The sequence below is a fragment of the Triturus cristatus genome, chromosome 4_1, assembly GCF_964204655.1.
Source record: "Triturus cristatus chromosome 4_1, aTriCri1.1, whole genome shotgun sequence".
Taxonomy (NCBI): Eukaryota; Metazoa; Chordata; class Amphibia; order Caudata; family Salamandridae; genus Triturus; species Triturus cristatus.
In genome coordinates this window covers 281,579,463-281,597,956 of record NC_140585.1, presented here as the reverse complement: position 1 = coordinate 281,597,956, position 18,494 = coordinate 281,579,463, and the positions used below count along the sequence as shown (strand labels likewise).

The 18,494-nt window shown below is 45.2% G+C and overlaps 1 protein-coding gene across 2 annotated transcripts in view; it reads right to left on the bottom strand.

The window, feature by feature from the left end:
• The window catches only part of LOC146854277 (zinc finger CCCH-type antiviral protein 1-like), a 479,951-nt gene that overhangs the window by 211,265 nt on the left and 250,192 nt on the right, over window positions 1-18,494 (bottom strand). For both annotated transcript variants that reach the window (XR_014981195.1, XM_085652061.1), the window contains exon 4: window positions 13,393-13,669. Coding sequence is in view for 1 of the 2 variants with exons in the window: in XM_085652061.1 (XP_085508187.1) it covers window positions 13,393-13,669 (277 nt within the window). In the remaining variant the exon portion in view is untranslated. The remainder of the gene's footprint in view (window positions 1-13,392; window positions 13,670-18,494) is intronic.

Here is an 18,494-nt window from a genome sequence, read left to right as displayed (position 1 = left end):
AGACGTGAGGGACTTCATGGTGGACATCTTAACCCCTAGGTTGGGGAGACAAGCGAGTCAAGTGCTAGAAGCTGAAATTACGGTGACCAAATGAAACAGCTGAAATCCCCTGTCCCTAAAGGTTTACCCCATGAATTCTTAAAGTATATCCAATCACGCATGGCAGGCCCATTGCAGGATATGTTTTACAGAGCCTAGCGGGATGGGGCCCTCCTGTGGGACCTGAGGAAGACAACGATAGTGATGATCTATAAGCCTGTGAAACCCCCAGGGAGTATGCCTTCTATAGGCCAATATCCCTGCTCAACCTTGAAACTAAGGCCTTTGCGATGGTCCGGGCGAATCGCCTGGTGTGAGTGAGAGACTCCCTGGTAGACCTCAACCAGTCAGGAGTTATGCCCTATGGGGCGACAAGACACAACCTAACATGATTGACAGGGCGCTTTGCCCATAGAGACAGAATAACTGAACTGGCCATTATCTTAGTCCTAAACTCAGTGAAGGAATTCAACTCCCTCGAATGGCCCTTAATGTGGGTGATTTTGCAAAAGATGTTTTTTGATCCACATCTTTTGGCCTGGGCGCAGCTGCTCTGTACGGCTTCGATTGCCAGGGTAAACAACAATGAGGGAGTCTCAGTGGAATTAGACCTAAGCAGGGGCAACCGTCAGGCGTGCCAGCAATCCCCCCTGCTTTTCACGGTGGCAGTTGAACCACTGGTGATATGGATACATAGGGATGCTCACCTGAGGGGGCTGTGATGAGAACCGGCTGGAAAGACGTTGTCATATCCCTCTTACACAGATAAAATGCTACTCTTTCTGGCCGACCCCGACCGCTTCATGCCCCAAGTTCCACTGATCCAGATGGAGTCTGGATCTTATTCGGGACTCCGCATTAATTTGTGTAAATCAATAAGTTCCCCCCTCTCACTGGGTGGGGGAGGAGGTGAGTACGGAAAGAAATCTGGAACTATTCCCCTAGATGGGAACCAATTGGATTCAAGTACTGGGGTGTCTTTGTGACCACAGACAAGGAGCTCTTTATCTAGGAAAACCTCACCAGGGTCACTGATTGTAATAGACGGGATGTGGGTTGATGGCTGAAGCCCCGCTATCACTGCTGGGAATGGCTACTCTATACAAAATGATTTCTCTGATAAAAATGTCCTTATATCTTACAAAATACACAGTTCGAGGTCCCTTTAAAGCAATGGATGAGGTGACCAGCACCCTGTTGTGGGAGGGGGAGCAAACCTGAGGATAGCTCTGCTTACACTGACTAGGAAACCCCTGGAGGGTGGGATTGCACTCCCCAAGCTGCAACTTCACTACTGGGTGACCCAGTTTCAGGTGACCAACAATTGGGCTTTCTCATCGGAACAGGAGCCATCACTAATGGCAGACTGACAGGTTATTGACGCTGGGGGCTTTGTCACCTGCTTATATGGGGGTAGAGAATGGGCTCCTCTGCCTCCCACACCAGCTATGGTGGATAAAATAAGGAAATTGGGAACGAAGGCCCTAGAGTGAAAGGATAAAGTGACACTGTAGACTCCGCTATAGGAGGCGGATATCCTTGGCAGGGTACGAGCAATAGGAGGGTATAAGAAATGAGACCAGCTTAGCATCACAAAAGTAGGGGACCAAAATGAGCTGGTGGGTAATTAATACCTCAGATATCTGCAGCTGTCATATATCATGCATAGTTACGGGGACCTGTTGAGTGGGATCTTGGAGTACTGGAGTACTGAGTCCTGGGAGCCTCCCTGATCCATCATGAGGTGTTGCATATATACTCTACACCTCTCGACATCCTGAGGGAAAATTGGGAGGAGGACTTGGGTAGGTTGGAGGACGATGACTGGGATGTGTCATGTCAGTACCCCCGTGAAGTGCTGATCGGGTCTGGGTTACGCTTTATACAGCTGAAAACTTTCCTCCAGGTGTACTTCACCAGGACCAGGCTGTTTTATATGGGTAGGACTGAGACAGACCTCTTTGTATGAGGGTGCAGACAGAGAGGTACATTGCTGCATACGACATGGGGATGCCAGAAGATCCAGGGCTTCAGGAAGGGGGTGCAGGATAAAATGTGGCTACCCTGGATATAACAATAGACCTTACCCCGCAGAGGTTGGCCCTGGGAGTGTGGGGAATCAGACTTTCGATCACCATGCACTCCTTTTCGGTAATGTGGCCCTGATGGTGGCGCGGAGTGACTTGATCCTGAGATGGGGTAAGTGCTATTGTCCAAACAATACAGGAATGGAACATGGGTATGGAATGGTGCAAGACGGCTAAAGAATTGCTGTATGAGGCAAGAGGACATGGCTTCCTAAGAACTCCAGGGGAGCACAGACGGAGGGACTGGACCTGAATGGGGTACGACAGCGTCCTGGAGCAGAGTGGGACTCTCTAATGGGGTTCCTGGCTGAGGAGTGGTCCTGATGTACTATACTCAAAGCTACACTGCTGAGAGTTTATCTTGCTGTGTCTTTAGTATTGGAGAATATTGTATGATGACTAAGCTAGCTTGCCTTGCACAGACGTTTAGTTGGATAACAACCATTTGTTTATTGTTACCACTGCTGTGGTGTTTCAGAAGCATACATTTAATATAAATATAATATAATATAAAGATTTATGACAAAAGCCACTGATGTTATGCATAATGTATCCAAGCCACTCAAAAAACTGAAGATCATTTATTTAGCATCGGGGGTATACTTTTTATATTCATTACTTGCCACAGCATTGACACACTTGCTTATCATGGGAGGAACTGGAGGATGGAATGAGAAGTTGAGAAGTGCAAAAAAGCTGAAGCAATAACAACACTCAAGCTTATGTGCTAGACAAATTGGTTAGAAATGTATCTGTAGAGGACCATGAGAAGTATGAGAAATTTAACATGTGACCAGTGAGGGAGGAAATTAATTTGATAGATGGGAGGTTGATGTGAGGAGGGTGCACCCATGGGCCTAAAGGGTCATATTGTTGCATAAGGCATTAAGGACACCTAGGAACTCACATAACGATGACGCATTAGTCAAGGTTAATAATAGCTAGAACATGATGGTGCGACCACTGATATGGTGAAGGAGGTACACAAACATCCTTTCTCCTTAGGTGGTGGGAGTTAGCCATCAGAACCTGGAAGAAGTTTATTTTAGTTTTCCTGGGTCCTATTCCATACTCAGTACAAGAAGGAGATTGTGTGGCTCATTAGGACAATACCACATACTGTCACAAAAGTGTTACAAGAGTCCCACAAGAGTGCCACTAGTGAATGGCTTTTTTGCTTTAAACAAGACAATTTCGCAGACCAATGGCTGGAATGAGCAGTGTGGTACATGGGGTTAGAATAAATTGTACAAGACGCTGTAGTGTGAAAACAAGTGAGTGACAAACTGATATGTAACACAGTCGTTTTATCAGAGTAATTAAAGAGAGAGAGCGAGCGACTCGTGCTAGATGAGACATATACACAAAGGATTTCTGCATTTCTCTTGTTGCTGGGTAAGATCAAGGACATATGGCAAAAATAGGATAATCAATAAATGTGTGGAATTGTTTGTTGCGAGCATAGTATGAAGGGAAATAAGAAAAATTCAAATTCTCTCAATTACTTAAAAATCATATGACACGGCTAAGGCATAAAGTCTGTTGATTTATCCTATTTTCTGACATATGAAAGGTTGGATGAGATTAAAGAGGTCTCCAATCTTTTCTGTACTGAGAGCTACTTATGTTCAATGAAATTCATTGAGAGTTACTAACATTATCAGTGTTGTAATAGAGATCACATCAGACAAGATTAAATTAGTGGCCACCATATGCAAGGTTACTACCAGCGATCATTTCAGCGCATCAGGAATGGTTGTCAGCAGTAATGTAATAAAAGCTTTGTCCATATGGAATTCCTCCAAGTTTGTAATACATAACAACAAAGCTGCAATGCATCTGGGACCAAGGTAATAGCATTTGTAAAATGTCTCCTCAATGTCACATGATATATAATTAAAACATAAGCTTTACATATATTTAGGACAGCCAGACATTGTGCTTTAAATATCATCTTAAGGTTTCCGAAAAACACATTGTCATTTCGAATACATAATTTCAATTTTGGTATACGTATATTAATTCTACCAAACAAAAGCTTCTAATTTAATAAACTGGGCGCACACAGGAAAGCTACTCACAGGTAGCTGGTGAGCTATCAGTAGCTCCTAAGCTTCACATTGGAGAAGTCTAAATTAGAAAGATTCTCTGGCTATTAGTTGTCTTCTGGCAGAGTAGATGTAAGGTGCTTTGAACGTGTTCTTTTCAGTGGCGGCCCGTGCAGGTAAGCACAGTGTGGCGAGCAGGGACAGGATGTGGGTGGGGGGTGAAAGTGACAAACAATGGAATGGGGGGGGATAAATAAATAAATGGAGCCACTTAGCTTGCACTCGCTGCATCGCCAACTCAGTGATGCGGCGAGCGCAAGGTAAGCTGTTTTATATATTTATTTATTTTATTTTCCCTAGTCTGTCATTTGTCACTCCCACCTCCCTCACCCCGCCACGCAACGCCCCGCCGCCACACCGCATTTAACTGCACGGGCCGCCACTGGTTCATTCATGATTTTAAGACTACTTGAAAGAACGTTACCTAATCTTTTCTGATTCCAGTGTTTTCAAGACAATTGTCAACAAAGTGACAGGCTAAACCAGGCACAGCATGGCTAGATGTCGAGCAGTAGCCAGCTTACAATTCAGCCAGCACAATCAATGACTGGGCAGTCCGACACCTGCAAAACATCGAATCCACAGGTCCGCAACAAGGGGTGAAGGCAACTCAAAGCCAAAGTCGCCGGAAAACAAAACTTACCCTAAAGCAATGGAACTCACGACCTGCGTTGAGCAAGAAAAGTTCCCCAGATCTAGAGCAAATTGTAGCGGAACGCAGACGGGCCTTGAAAGCGGCAGCACGGATCGGCCCGACAGCGGAGAGTTCGGATGAGGAAAAAACTCCACACATCTTCACCCCAGAGGATGATACCAGTGACTCTAACATATCCAGAGACGGCTCACTCACCCCACCGCTGGTGACCCCGCAGACGGCGGACACGATCATACCATGAGGGACATACCAGTGCTACTAATGTGCCTTCCTGAACATATGACACTATCCCCGCATCTTAAGCATTAGACAATGCCTTGGTAAACAATAAAGAAGGTATGCTTCACCTCTGTGCCCGTGACACACTACCCTTAATCGAACACTACACATGGCCCATAGAGGGATCTTAGAAGGCCAACTCATACTGCTAGGAAGTATCTTTGCCCCCAACATTGAACAGGACATATTCTGGGGGCACTTAAATGGGGTCTTAACCCAATACGCGTCCACACCCTGGCTCCTGGGGGAAGACTATAATTGCGTACTGGATCTCTGCCTAGATAGATCCCATCCTCCTCCTGCACACTCCCCAGCATATAAGCAGGCGGAGTGCTTCCGAATATGGGTGACACATTGGGCGCTGATTGATGTATGGCGGTCCCGCAATCCGGTCACCAGGCTTTACTCCTTCCACTAGGTCCCTCATAATCTGCGCGTGCGCCGAGACAGATTCCTTTACTCGACCTCATTGCTCCCTAAAGCCCAGCACACAGATTACCTAGGACGGGTCCTCTCAGATCATTACGCACATCTCTTGACCCTCAGATGGCGGCCGCCTCACCCCCCAGTTCCAACATGGAAACTCCCACGGGAGTGCCTCATGGATCAGGTGTTTCGTCATGACCAGGAGCGCAGTATTCGCGATTACTTTTGGACAAATGCTCAGACAGCAACCTCTAGATCACTAGAATGGGATGCCTTTAAAGTGGTCGCACGGGGGCAGTGTATACAGCAGGTCGTGGGGGCCCGGAGAACACTAGAGGCGGTGCTCCAGCGTGCAGAGACTACACTAGTGACCTTAACAAGGGCAGGGGATGCAAATAGGGCCACGATAAAGCAGATAGCGAAGGCCAAGACAACACACGCAGAGGCACTGCAGGACCTGAGCAAATACAATTTTAAGGCGCACGCGATTAGATCCCACAAAGAGGGGAACAGAGCTGGGACTCTTTTAGCATGGTTGGCCTGCCAAGACACAGAGACCAAACCCATCACAGAGCTGATTGATCGCGTAGGGATCCCCCAATACTCCCAAGTGGAGATCCTCCGGATTTTTGCGACTTCTATACAGAAGCCTATCAAGGCCCTACCCAAGACCATTCTCACCTAATTACCCACTTTTTGTTCCCCCACCCATCCCGTGAATAGGAAGACAGGGACGACATTGATGAAAAGATAGGGTCTGCAAACGTCTCATGTGTGATCCGAGCCCTTGCGCGAAACAAAGCTCCTGGCATGGACGGCTTTCCATTAGAGTACTATAGCGCCTTCGCGAGTCAACTGGTCCCCCAAATCACCGGTATGTTCAAAGATGCCCTAGAGAGGGGTGACCTGCCAAGCTCCCTCAGAGAGTCGGTATTAGTGGTGTTTCCGAAGCCGGACCGTGACCCCAGACTTCCAGCATCATATAGGCCTATAACGTTACTTAACGCAGACTGCAAAATACTAGGGAAAATTTTCACGGATCGGTACTCCCAGATCCTCCCTCCATTAGTCCACCCGGGCCAGAATGGATTTGTTACCGGCCGCAACACATCCCAGAATCTACGTAGGCTCTTCCACATACAAGACAGGGCAGGTCCCCAGTTCCCACGAGCAGCTTGCCTCATTCTAGATTTAGAAACTGCCTCAACACCCTACTGTGGCCCTATCTATTCGCTGTCCTTGGACGGGACAGTGTAGTTCCGACCCTGCTGGCATACACGCAGCTCGTTTACAAGAATCTAACCACCAGGGTCCGCATAGGGAAATACATCTCAGCCAGATACCAGTAGAGAGGGGCACACGCCAAGGATGTCCCCTCTCCCCACTCCTATTTTCTATGGCAATAGAGCCTCTGGCGATACGCCTGGGGCATCCCGATAGCTGGCACAATCCATAGTCTATCACTATACGCGGATGACCTACTTATTTACGTGCATGATATCACGGCGGACTTGACCCCCATCTGGACAACTCTACAAGAGGAGGTCTCGGGCCTTAAGGTCAATTGGAGCAAATCCACGATCTACCCCTTGAGCCCTCACCTAGCCCCTCGGAGCATTACCATTGGGACCAAGGAGATTACCTGGAGCCAAGCTGCTCCTTGGTACCTAGGAGTCAGATTGTATCACTCCCCGCAGGACATGTACGACGGTAATCACCGCAGAACATTGGCTGGTATCCAAACGGCAGTGGAGTTCTGGAAAAAGCTCCCCCAGGCCCCCATAGGACGTACAGCCCTAGCAAAAATGATCATTGTCCCCCGGCTCCTATACCACTTCACCAACCTCCCAGTTATCCTACCCCGTCCCTTTTTCCGAGAACTAGATACTCTCCTCACCACACTCGTTTGGGGAACGGGCCGACACAAGGTTGCCCTATTCAAGCTACAGCTCCAACAGATCAAGGAGGGCTAGGAGCTCCAATTTTTGAAGCCTACTTCCTGGCGGCGCAGCTCCAGTGGCTCTCACACTGGACAGCGGAACGGTACATGGGTGAAACCAGCTCCGACACAGAGCAGGTCACCCTACCGATGATCCGACGTCTGTTGCCACCCGGCACGAAGCCCCAACGCACGTATCCATTACAAGTATCGGTGGCTCACGCCTACATGCTGCGCATACACCGCATGGCCAAAGAGAAGCCACCATATTCCTCATTACTCCCACTAGTGGGGTTTCCACACCATGAGGGTCACTACACGGCGAGAACACTGCACGGCTGGACAGACAGCGGACTAACTATTTGAAGGAGCTCAACTACGACCATATGAGCAACTAGTAGACGAATACAATCTTCCCCCTGGACAGTGCCTCCTACACTGACGACTCCTGGCTAGTAGCCACCCGTACTGGGACCCACAAGCTGGTGAACCACCGACGCATCCAGTCATACACACTAAACTACACATGGGGGCGGGCAGGCACCTCGTCACATGGCTTTACAAAGTGGTCCGAGAACTAACACTCAAACCGCTGATCTCCCTGAGGTAAGTATGGGAGGACGACATTAATAGGCCACTGCACGACAAAGAGTTGGCACAAGCCCTGGAGTATCCCAAAAAAGTCTTCAGAAACGCACGCTTTAAAAATATCCAATTCAACATTTTACACCGAGCATATTTAACACCACAGCACTTACAGAGATATTACCCAGACACCCAATTTGCATGCCCCAGATGCCAAGCCCCTGCAGCAGACTTTCAGCACATGTTCTGGACGCGTCCCACACTGCAACACTATTGGCAGTATGTCCATGATACCCTCAGATTAATCGGCACTAACCCAGGGATCGACACATGGGAGGCGTGCACGCTGGGAGTGTTTCGGAGGCGAAAAATAAATAAGGTACAGCTACGCTTCGCATTCCTGTTATTACTCCTAGCAATGAGAGCCATAGCCATGCATTGGAGAACTCCAGGATGGCCCCCGGTGGAAGCTTGGGCGGGAGCCATTAAAAATGGTGCGCGGCAGAAGAAGATGCGATCTGGGAAGAGGAAACAAAGGGCACCCGTAAGCACCACATATCTATGGAATGGACGCAAATCGCTATACCAGATCACCCAGCACACCACACGTGTATAACCCTCAGAGACCCCTAATAACCAACCGACGTGTGTCACGCCAAGCCCACCAGCCAGCAGCTCTGCCGCGCGAGTACGCTTGTCCATGGAAGACACTCCCCTAGGACCCACGCCACCAGATACAGCCCATGAACCTGTGATGTAAACTAGGCTATTCCCCAAACCCCCTCCCGCACCACAGCTCAATGGTTACTAGAACAACAACGCACGCTGCCATGGAGGACCTACTGACCCCTCCCATCTGCGCTCTCTCCCCCCATCATCCTTCCCGACTGATCCCGTATTAATACCCCAGTTTAGCACCCAGATGTTTAGTTCTGGATACAACTCCGGTATTTAACTACCACCAGAGAGGGACTGAGAACACGGCCACACACTAGCACAGTAAGTTCATAATACTCATGGTGACAGAGAATAGATGAAGCCCCGTCACTTCGTTTCAGCAGGCTAGGTAAACCCAGCACACCCCAGCCTCACATCATCACCCATGCACTATGTAGGAACTGCATTGACTCTGTAACACAACTGCGAGAGACTGCAGCTATAAATGTACATCGGACTAGCCTATATTACCTTTGTATGCCTAAGTATGTATCTCAAGATTAAATCCATTGCCGATGTTTAACTGTATCGAACATGTTAAAAAATCAATAAAAAGATTTAAACAAAAAAACAATGGTGATTGTATCTTACTCTTTCAAAGAACTAAGTTGCACAGTGAAGCAGAGGCTTACTCCTACTTTCTGGGTTAATATGCCTGAACCGTTTCTTTAGCTAATTTCAATGTAAATATCACAACCAATGTTTTATATAATACATGTTTGATTTTTAGGAGGTGAAGAATCCTTTGGGGAGTACATTACATTAAAAAAGTGAATAAAAAATGAAAACAACTAAAGATGACTATGATGGGAGACAACTATAAAAGTAATGATGCTGACATTAAGCATTTCAGTTTATGTGCTTGCAATATACCATACTATCTCAACTATGAGTTAGAAAAATAAAAAGAAGTGCAGAAGTATTAAACATCCTACTTTAAGGGTATCTTTTCTTGGGTATAAATATGAGCATTTACTATACAGTGATTATTTCCTAAAACTGTTAGGAAACGAGATATCACGAGATGTATTGAATAATTTCTTATTGGGGAAGAGGATTTCAGCCCCTTGTTGGATTTCAGGAGCAAACCTTTAGTTTAGCATTGAGCTTTGTTCATTGACAATAAAAACAAAAGAGATTGTTTCTGAAGCTCTGTCCATGGAAATACACTTTAGAGCCCTGGAGACCTATTGTTAGGTTACACTACATTAGTCAAAGGTTTGACGCTCCCTTGGCAAAGCCACGTACTGTTGATCGCGGCAAAGTGTTTCATAAGAAGCAACAATTTAGTCAGCTAGGCAGGTTCTCAGATCAGTTTGCTCCAGCTGCTAAATCCTCATATAAGTCAATTCATGAAATCAAATCATGGTTCCAGCTGGAGATACAGGGAGATGGTTTATGCAAGTTCTTGAATCTCCATGGAAAGGTTGGCAAACAATCAGCAGGAAACTACATGAAGACACGCAGATAAGTATTTGGTAATAAGCAGGGACTAATGTATTCTGACATGTAGATGGCACATATAGTGTTTCTGCATGGACATCAACAATTGTACCTATGTGGATGGGGCTAAATCCTTGCAGTGAGGTAAAACCGGGGACGGCTGCACAGCATCATTAGCATGTTCACTTAGCTGGTGAGAGCATGACGGGAGGACGGGCCAGATTGCCTTGCAGCCAGGCACAGGGGTCACCAGTATTATTGCCATGCTCTCAGTCTAAGGCGTCCACTGTACATTAATTGTATTCTGGGATTTGTGGTCCTCGCTTGTTTGCAAGAAATGGGCACTGGGCAATGGTTTGTGTGAGCTAGGACTATAGAACTAGGTGTATCATAAATGCAGCGAGATGAAAATGAACGGCTATCTCAGCATCATATCAATATGGTTGTTTAGTTTGGTAATGCGCAAGCAGGGTGCAGAAAAGATTTTTGGTTCAGAAAGTAGAAAGCAAGGACTTGTCGAGGTGAGGAAAGACCTTGAACAGCATGGAGGATAATACAAGTGATAGGGAGGAGTTAATTGCAGATTTGATTTCACGAGTGAGAGTTGAATAACAAAAGGAGGCCTGAGTGAAACTGTTTATGTAGTGCACATTGCGTACACAATAGTACTGCCAACCCCGTCCTTTGCCCCTATTTATTGTTCTCCTACCCTTTTGTTTCTCCTACCCGATTGTGACTGTCTCTTCCACCTTCCCATTAAAAACAAGTACAAAGCTGGTTAGTTGGAAAAGCGTTCTCCCTCAGCTTTGTATCTGTTGGTGCCGACGATGAACATAACATAACATAACAAAGGCAGTGACTCAAGGCACGTTGTAAATTCTGGCGCCACAACCATTTGGCACAGACTGCGTTTTTCCAGTAACAGAAGAAATGAATTAGTAGTGTTTAGAAGCATTTAGATCGAAGTTGCAATCATGGACACCGAAAATATTTTTCTAGCTGTTTTCTCTTATCAATTTCAGGTCCTGTTGCAATAACAATAATATAGGTGATCGTTTATTGGAATCAAGGGAAGACGCAGTTCCTTAGAATGTTGTGGCGCCGAAATGTATAAATTCGACAACCACTGATATTCATAACGTGTGTAACATTGGAAAAGACTCTATGCAATTCACAAAAATAAATGAAGAAAACACAAAATTTACTTAGAAATGCTGAAAAGTATAATTTTAAAAGAAATGGGAGGGAAGCTTGGTTGGTAAATTTACAAAGGAATATTTTACATTTAAAAATGAATAAAAGAGGGTAGGTGCCTTTTTATTACAGCCTTTGTGTCTCCCAAGCACCTTCGTACCATGCAAACCTACCTAGCTGGCATCTTTGCAAGTTGTTTCACAAAGCAAGTGGCACCTGGCAATGGATTCAGAACACAAAAAGGTTTTCCTATATCTTTGGGCCACATGAACAAAGCATTTTTACGATCCGAAACGCAGGGTTGTTTACGACCGCAAATATGCTTTTATTTGTTCAAAGCACAAACTGCAATTCAGTAACAAGTCACTAAATCACAATTTGTGTTTGCGATTTAGTATTTTGAAGGTACTTGTTTTGGGTGTCTCTTCCAAATACCAAATCTGAATGAGATGTATTAATGTTTTGCAACCAAATTCCGTTCGATAAACATTAATACTTTACTGACTCTTTGAAGGAGGTGATAACTTACTTGCGATGCCCGCCATTCGTAATGGGTCTCAAACTGCGAACTATCTCATTAATATTCATGAGGTACGTCGATTTGCAACCCACTAGGAATCGCTATTTGAAAGATATACCTTTTCTTACATCATGAATTGTGATTTCGTAATTGCGATTCGGTAATAATCGCAATTAGGAAATCGCAATTCTAGATTTTTGTACATGGCCCCTTGCTAGATGTTAAATCTCTGGACAAACCACTTTGTCTCTCACTAAAGGAAGAGAGCCATCGTCCTTCATATCAGGCTAGTATTACCAACATCCTACCATGTTTAAATAATGGGCCCTAGGCCTCACAGTTCACTGCACCTATTCCCAAAACCTTGACTGCTAATGAAGCTAATTATTGAAAACTTATCAAGCAAATAAGGCACAGCATGTCCACTTAAGAAGGACGCTGAGACTACCCATGAAAAGAGAGAGACAAGCTCGCCAACCCACAGGCTGTTGCACCATAGAACTAACTAATCAGTTTAAGGAAGTGTACTGAACAGAAATTGCCCCATGAGCTCTCACTAGTCGGCTTGCCAACCAAAGCAGTAACTCTCAAAACATGACAGCATATTCATCCTAAAGATGAAAAGAGCTTAAACTTTTAGATGCCTTGCCATTTTCACACTTTTCATCGGTTTGAGATCAAACAAAATTATATTTAATTTCTTTAGTTAAATCTAATCTCTCTGCTTCCTCAAAATGTATTTGTTATAGCGAATGACATTTTAGAAGCTAGCCGGAACAGATATAAGTTGGCGTCAAAGGATATTTGTTAGAAATGATATGGGGCCCGAAATACAGAGTCCTTAATAGCGAATTTTACCGATTCGCTATTAAGGACTCGCAAAATGTAATGTAGGTAGGAATCGCTAATATAGCGATCCCTTAACATTCCTTTATAATGAATCCCAAATTGAGATTAGCTAATAAGGAATACCTACCCATTCATGCCTCTGGGCTAGGAGGCCCTTAGGAATGAATGGGAAGATATTCACTATTAGCGATTCGGTATTAAAGAATGGCAAATAGCGGGCGCTATTTCAAGGGTGCCAGGGTGTCAAAAGGACACCCTGTTGCACCCCTGAGATGTGAATGTGTGCACATGTGGCACACATACATGCCCTAAGTGCACTTACTTTTGTGCTACTTACATTGCATTTAAGGAATCGCAATTCCTGATTCCTTAAATGCAAGAGCAAAATAAGGAATTGCAATTTTGCGAGTCCTTATTTTGCTAGTAGGTTTAAACTCACCTACATTGCTCGCAGCCAAATAGCGATCGGTAACGCTGGAATTCTGCTAATTTCAGCGTTACGGATCGCTATTTGGCCTCCTACATCTGGCCCATGGTTTCTTCATTGATACCTTTGTTCCTCTTCGGATGCTCATACTTCAGGGGTTCCTTTCGTGCCTCGTTGCACTGGTGGATGCGCAGGATCTGAATGTTGTTGGTCATCTCCTCACTGAGCCCTCGTCCTTTCATCACCTCCATGGTAATGTCGTCCAGCAAGTTGTGCGATCGATTGCACTTGAAGTAGCGACACTGCCCCCTGGCAAAGTATCGGCAGACATGCAGCCGGGGGCATTCCTCTCCTTTGGGGCAGGACGTGTCGCTCCTGACACCCTTGTAATCATGACACACCTTGATTGGAGGAAAATATATACAATTTTGGAAAAGTTATAAATTTGGTTTTGTGCTTTGACTAGGCAGAGTTAAACAATTTAAAAACTAGGAATTGACACTTCCTACAGTCTACCCATTTCTGTCATTTTCTTTTTTGTGAAGTATTTTTTAATGTTTTTTAAGTATGAATACCCTTTAAAGAGAGGGGAGGAACAGTTAGAAGATTGGAGGAACTATCGAGAATAGGGGAATGTTAGTCCATGTTTGTTGGCCAGGGCAGAAGATGGCAAGGGTGAATAGCTGATTCGGAATCAAAGGGGCAAGGGCATTTTAGCTAAGCAAGCATCATAAGCTGTTATGGGGGTGCATGCATATTAAGAGGATGATGAGGAGCATTACACAACAAACAGATGGCATAAAAGAGATTGTTAGGATTTAATAGTTGTATAGAAGTGTTCGATGACTTCCACCTGGAGAGTGGTGAAGTGATTTAGGACCTGGTTTAGAATATAGCAGTCTTTAATCTGTTTGTAAGGGTGGCAGAGGGCATTAAGTCTCCACTAACAACTTTTCTAAGCCCACTCATTAAACTATTATTACACAAAACTCATTATAAAATATACTACTTATTAAAAAATCACCAAATAATGAATCCTTGAATTCATCACAAAATGGTCAAGCAATAAACTGAAAAAACATCAAGCAATAATGGATCAACAAAAAATGTCAACATGATATTTACAGGCAGAACTTTCTTCTGAGGCTAAAACGAAAATGTAAAGTTCAGATGTTTAAAAACAGAAATGCAGCAAAAGTAGAAGTGATGAGGAATACAGAAACCTCAACTAAACAAACACTGGCCAAGCACATATGTCTCACCTTCAAAAGATTATGACTTGTCTTTTTGCTGTGCCATGCTTGTGTGCATTGGATCTCCCTCGCACTTTGGCCCTAATTTCCATGCCGGTCGGACAATCGTCCGACCAACATCATTGGGGGAATAAGACAGACCAACAGGGAGTCGGAGGTCCCACCCGCCTAATTACAATGTGACCGCCAGCATTACTATTGCGGCATGAGCTGGGGGTTGGAAAAGGGCCGCAGCACAACCCGCAATGGTAAAGGGTATGTTTACAAACATCCATGCACCGTGTGGCAGGCACTATGTGGTGCCTGCTGCACGATGCATGCATGTTTGGGGAAGGCCACGGAGGGATCCCAAAGTCCGTTGCCAACAGCCTTTCAATGAATGACCCATTGTAGGAGATTACTTTCTGACCGTCGGTCGGTCCCGCCGCATGCTGCCTCTGACCGCCACACATCTTAATGCGACGGTAGGACCGCAGCACTAGATGTCGGTCAAACCGCAACTGACAAGCCGTGGGTTGCGGTCTGACCGACATCATAATGAGGGCCTTTATTTTTTAAATTACCATTCTAAAATGGCCAACAGACAAGAGCATGGGAACGGGGTGCCTTTTGGAGAAGAAAAATCTAACAAGGACTGAGATAGGGGATCTCTTAGTGAATCTGGGTCCAGATGTGTGAAGATTTTGTGACTCCTAAATCGGTTGCAAAATGGTTTGCGACTTCGAAAAGGAAAGTATGAAATGTATCAAACTGGTTTTCAGTTCCATTGGCAAAAATAACGATGCGAAATGAACCTTAGGGAATCCCTATTTTTGCGACTGGAAATAGTAATTACCTATTTATGATTTCCTAAGTGCGTTTCCTAAATGGTAGGCATTAAACGTTCACATATTGCGAATGGTTGCATACATGGATGTTTGTATTCGCAAATTAGCATCAAGTGCGAGCGGGTGGTAATGTGGTTCAAATTATAAAACAGGAGGAACGCCTGTTTTTTTTACATTTGCTGCTCTGTATGCTCTGCTAAGGAGGATGAAGCTTTTTGCTCCAAAACAGCAGAGGATAAGACAAAGAGAGGACGCTTTTTCAGAGCTAGAGTGACTTTATTCCAACAACTAAGAAGAAGATTTATCATTAGTATAGGCTGAACAGCAGTGTATTTTGGAAATAATTGGTGATTTAGACCCAGTGTTTTACACAGACACATGCAGAAGTGTGTCTATCCTCACCCATGTAATGTACTGTGCTGCCTTTACCTTTTAGCCTCAGAGAGGAAGCAAGAGGTGTTTCTCAGACCTCACTTTCCCGTTTTTTCTGTAATTCCCTGAATGCAACGCTGCTTAACATTGATAGAAATTTCCTAGCAATCTCCAAGATTAGCAGCAAACTAAGTTAGAATTTTTGTATGGCCATTTTCCCCTGGTTATAGGCTACATGGAAGGAACACATGTTTTAACTTCTTCACCAAGTGCCACAGAATATTTGTATAAAAATAGGAAAATACAGCATTCTTTACATATACAAATAGTATGCAATGTTGGCTGCTTAATAACGCACCTTGTAGCCAAAGTTCCTGGAGCAACACATGATTAAATACATCTTCAGGCACTGTGGCCTATACACCTGCATTTCAAAAGGATTCTTTGATGATTCTTTGAGGATGACTTCTTATTAGGTATTTATTTTAAAGTACATGTCTACAACACGTAGCCAAACAAAATACAATGCTGTTCACAGGTGAGCCAGGCCAGTAACTGAACTTGCTTTTGGACTTCTCAAGGGAAGATTTCACTGTCTGCAAAAGTGTGGTAGTGCTCTGTGTTAGATCTGGGGGTCTCTAGTTGGCAGAGGTAGGTACCTCTGTCCCAATAGGGACCCTTGCTTCTGGTCAGGGTAAGGGGGATACACACTTAGATAACCCCTGCTCACCCCCTCGGTAGCTTGGCACGAGCAGACAGGCTTATCCCAAAGGCAATGTGTAAAGTATGTGTACCAACACACACAGTAACACAGTGAAAACACCACAAAAGGACACCACACCAGTTTAGAAAAATAAAATATCTTTATCTAAACTAAACAAGAACAAAATGACAAAAATCCAACATACACAGTTAAGAATATGACTTTCAAAAGGTTTCAAGAACTTGTACCATAGAAAACTATAGATGCGTGACTTTTCACCAAAGTACCTGTAGTTGCGTCAAAGTTCACAAAACCAAACAGCTGCAGAAGATGCGACACTCCTGAGACCTTGGGGAGTGATGCGTCGATTCTTCGTGATGGTTCCGGACCGCAGGTGATGCATCAGGAGAACTTGCCGCACAGGTACGATGCATGGAAATCCGGTATGCGTCGGCGATCCAATCGGCGTCGTTGAGCGGCGCTGCTTCGGTCCTCTTCAGCCACAACCCCTCGATGTGATGATTCTTGCAGCGGCGATAGGCGCTGCATCGGTTTTAGCAGCGGCGCGACGATGCGTGGACATTCTTCTTGTGACGTGAAGATGCTTCAGAAAAAACAGCCACAATAAGAGCGATGCATCGATTTCTGTTGTTCTTTAAGTTTCTTCTTTCTTCCAGCTCCCAAACAGCAGCACCAACCTCTAGAGACCCAAAACTGGCACAGGAACCTCTTGGCAGGTCAGAACTCATAGCAGCAGAGTTCAAGGGAGCTGGGGGTGAAGTCTTTGTGTCCCTGAGACTTCAAAACAGGAGGCCAGCGCACACAGGCCCTTGGAGATCTCCTTCAAGCAGGGGACACAGCACACAGCAAAGTTCTTCTCCTTTCCTTGGCAGAAACAGCAACTGCAGGTCAACCCACTCAGCACACAGCAAAGGAGCAGTACTTATCCACAGTCTCTCCAGCTGTTCTCCTTGGCAAAGGTTCCTCTTGAATTCCAGGAATGATCTAAAGTTCTGGGGTTTTAGGTTGAATACTTATATCCCAAAATGTTTTTGTTCTCTTTGTGTAGGGGGCTCTGAGCCCAGTTCAAATCAGTTCTGCCTTCACTGGTGCAGCCTGACCACACGAGGCGGAGACAGCATTGTGCAAGGGAGGCAGGCTCCATTCAGGTGCAAGGTGAATTCCCTCCCACCCCTCTATATGCAGCCAGGGTGTATTCAGCCCAGCCCTCACTCCTCAGACTCTCTGGAGCCACTGCACCTCCCCAGACTCTGACACTCCAAAACCAGACAGTCAATCCACAAACAGGCAGAGGCACACAGGATGGTTAAACAAGAAAATAGCCACTTCTAAAAAGTGGCATTTTCAAACACACAATTTAAAAACCATCTTTACTAAAAGATGTGTTATCAAATTCTGAGTTCAGGGATACCAAACTCCATTTTCCTATCTTATCCCTATGGGAAGATATGCTTGTAAAATGTTATATAGCATTCCCCATTCTGTCCAATGGGCAGGATAGCCTTTCAACAGTGAAAAATGAAATTGGCAGTATTTCACTATCGGGACATATTACACACACCAGTACATGTCCTATCTTTCACATACACTGCACCCTGCCCACGGGGGGGGGGTACCTTGGGCCTACCATAGGGGTGTCCTAGGTGTAAGAAAAGGGAAGGGTAGGGCCTGGCAAGGGGGTGCACTTGTCAACATGGCAGTTAACAAACTGTGCACAGGCACCGCAGCGGCAGGCCTGAGACATCTTTTCAGGGCTACTCATGTGGGTGGCACAATCAGTGCTGCAGGCCCACTAGTAGCATTTGATTTACCAGCCCTGGCACACTCAGTACACTTTACTAGGGACCTACTGGTAAATCAAATATGTCAATCAGAGAGAACCAATCACAATACCAATTTACACAGGGAGCACTTGCACTTTGACACTGATCAGCAGTGGCAAAGTGCCCAAAGCATGTAAGCCAGCAAAAACGAAATCAAGCACAGCATCAAAACAGGAGGTAGAGGCAAAAAGTCAGGGAAAACCACGGCAAGGATGCCAGGTCTAACA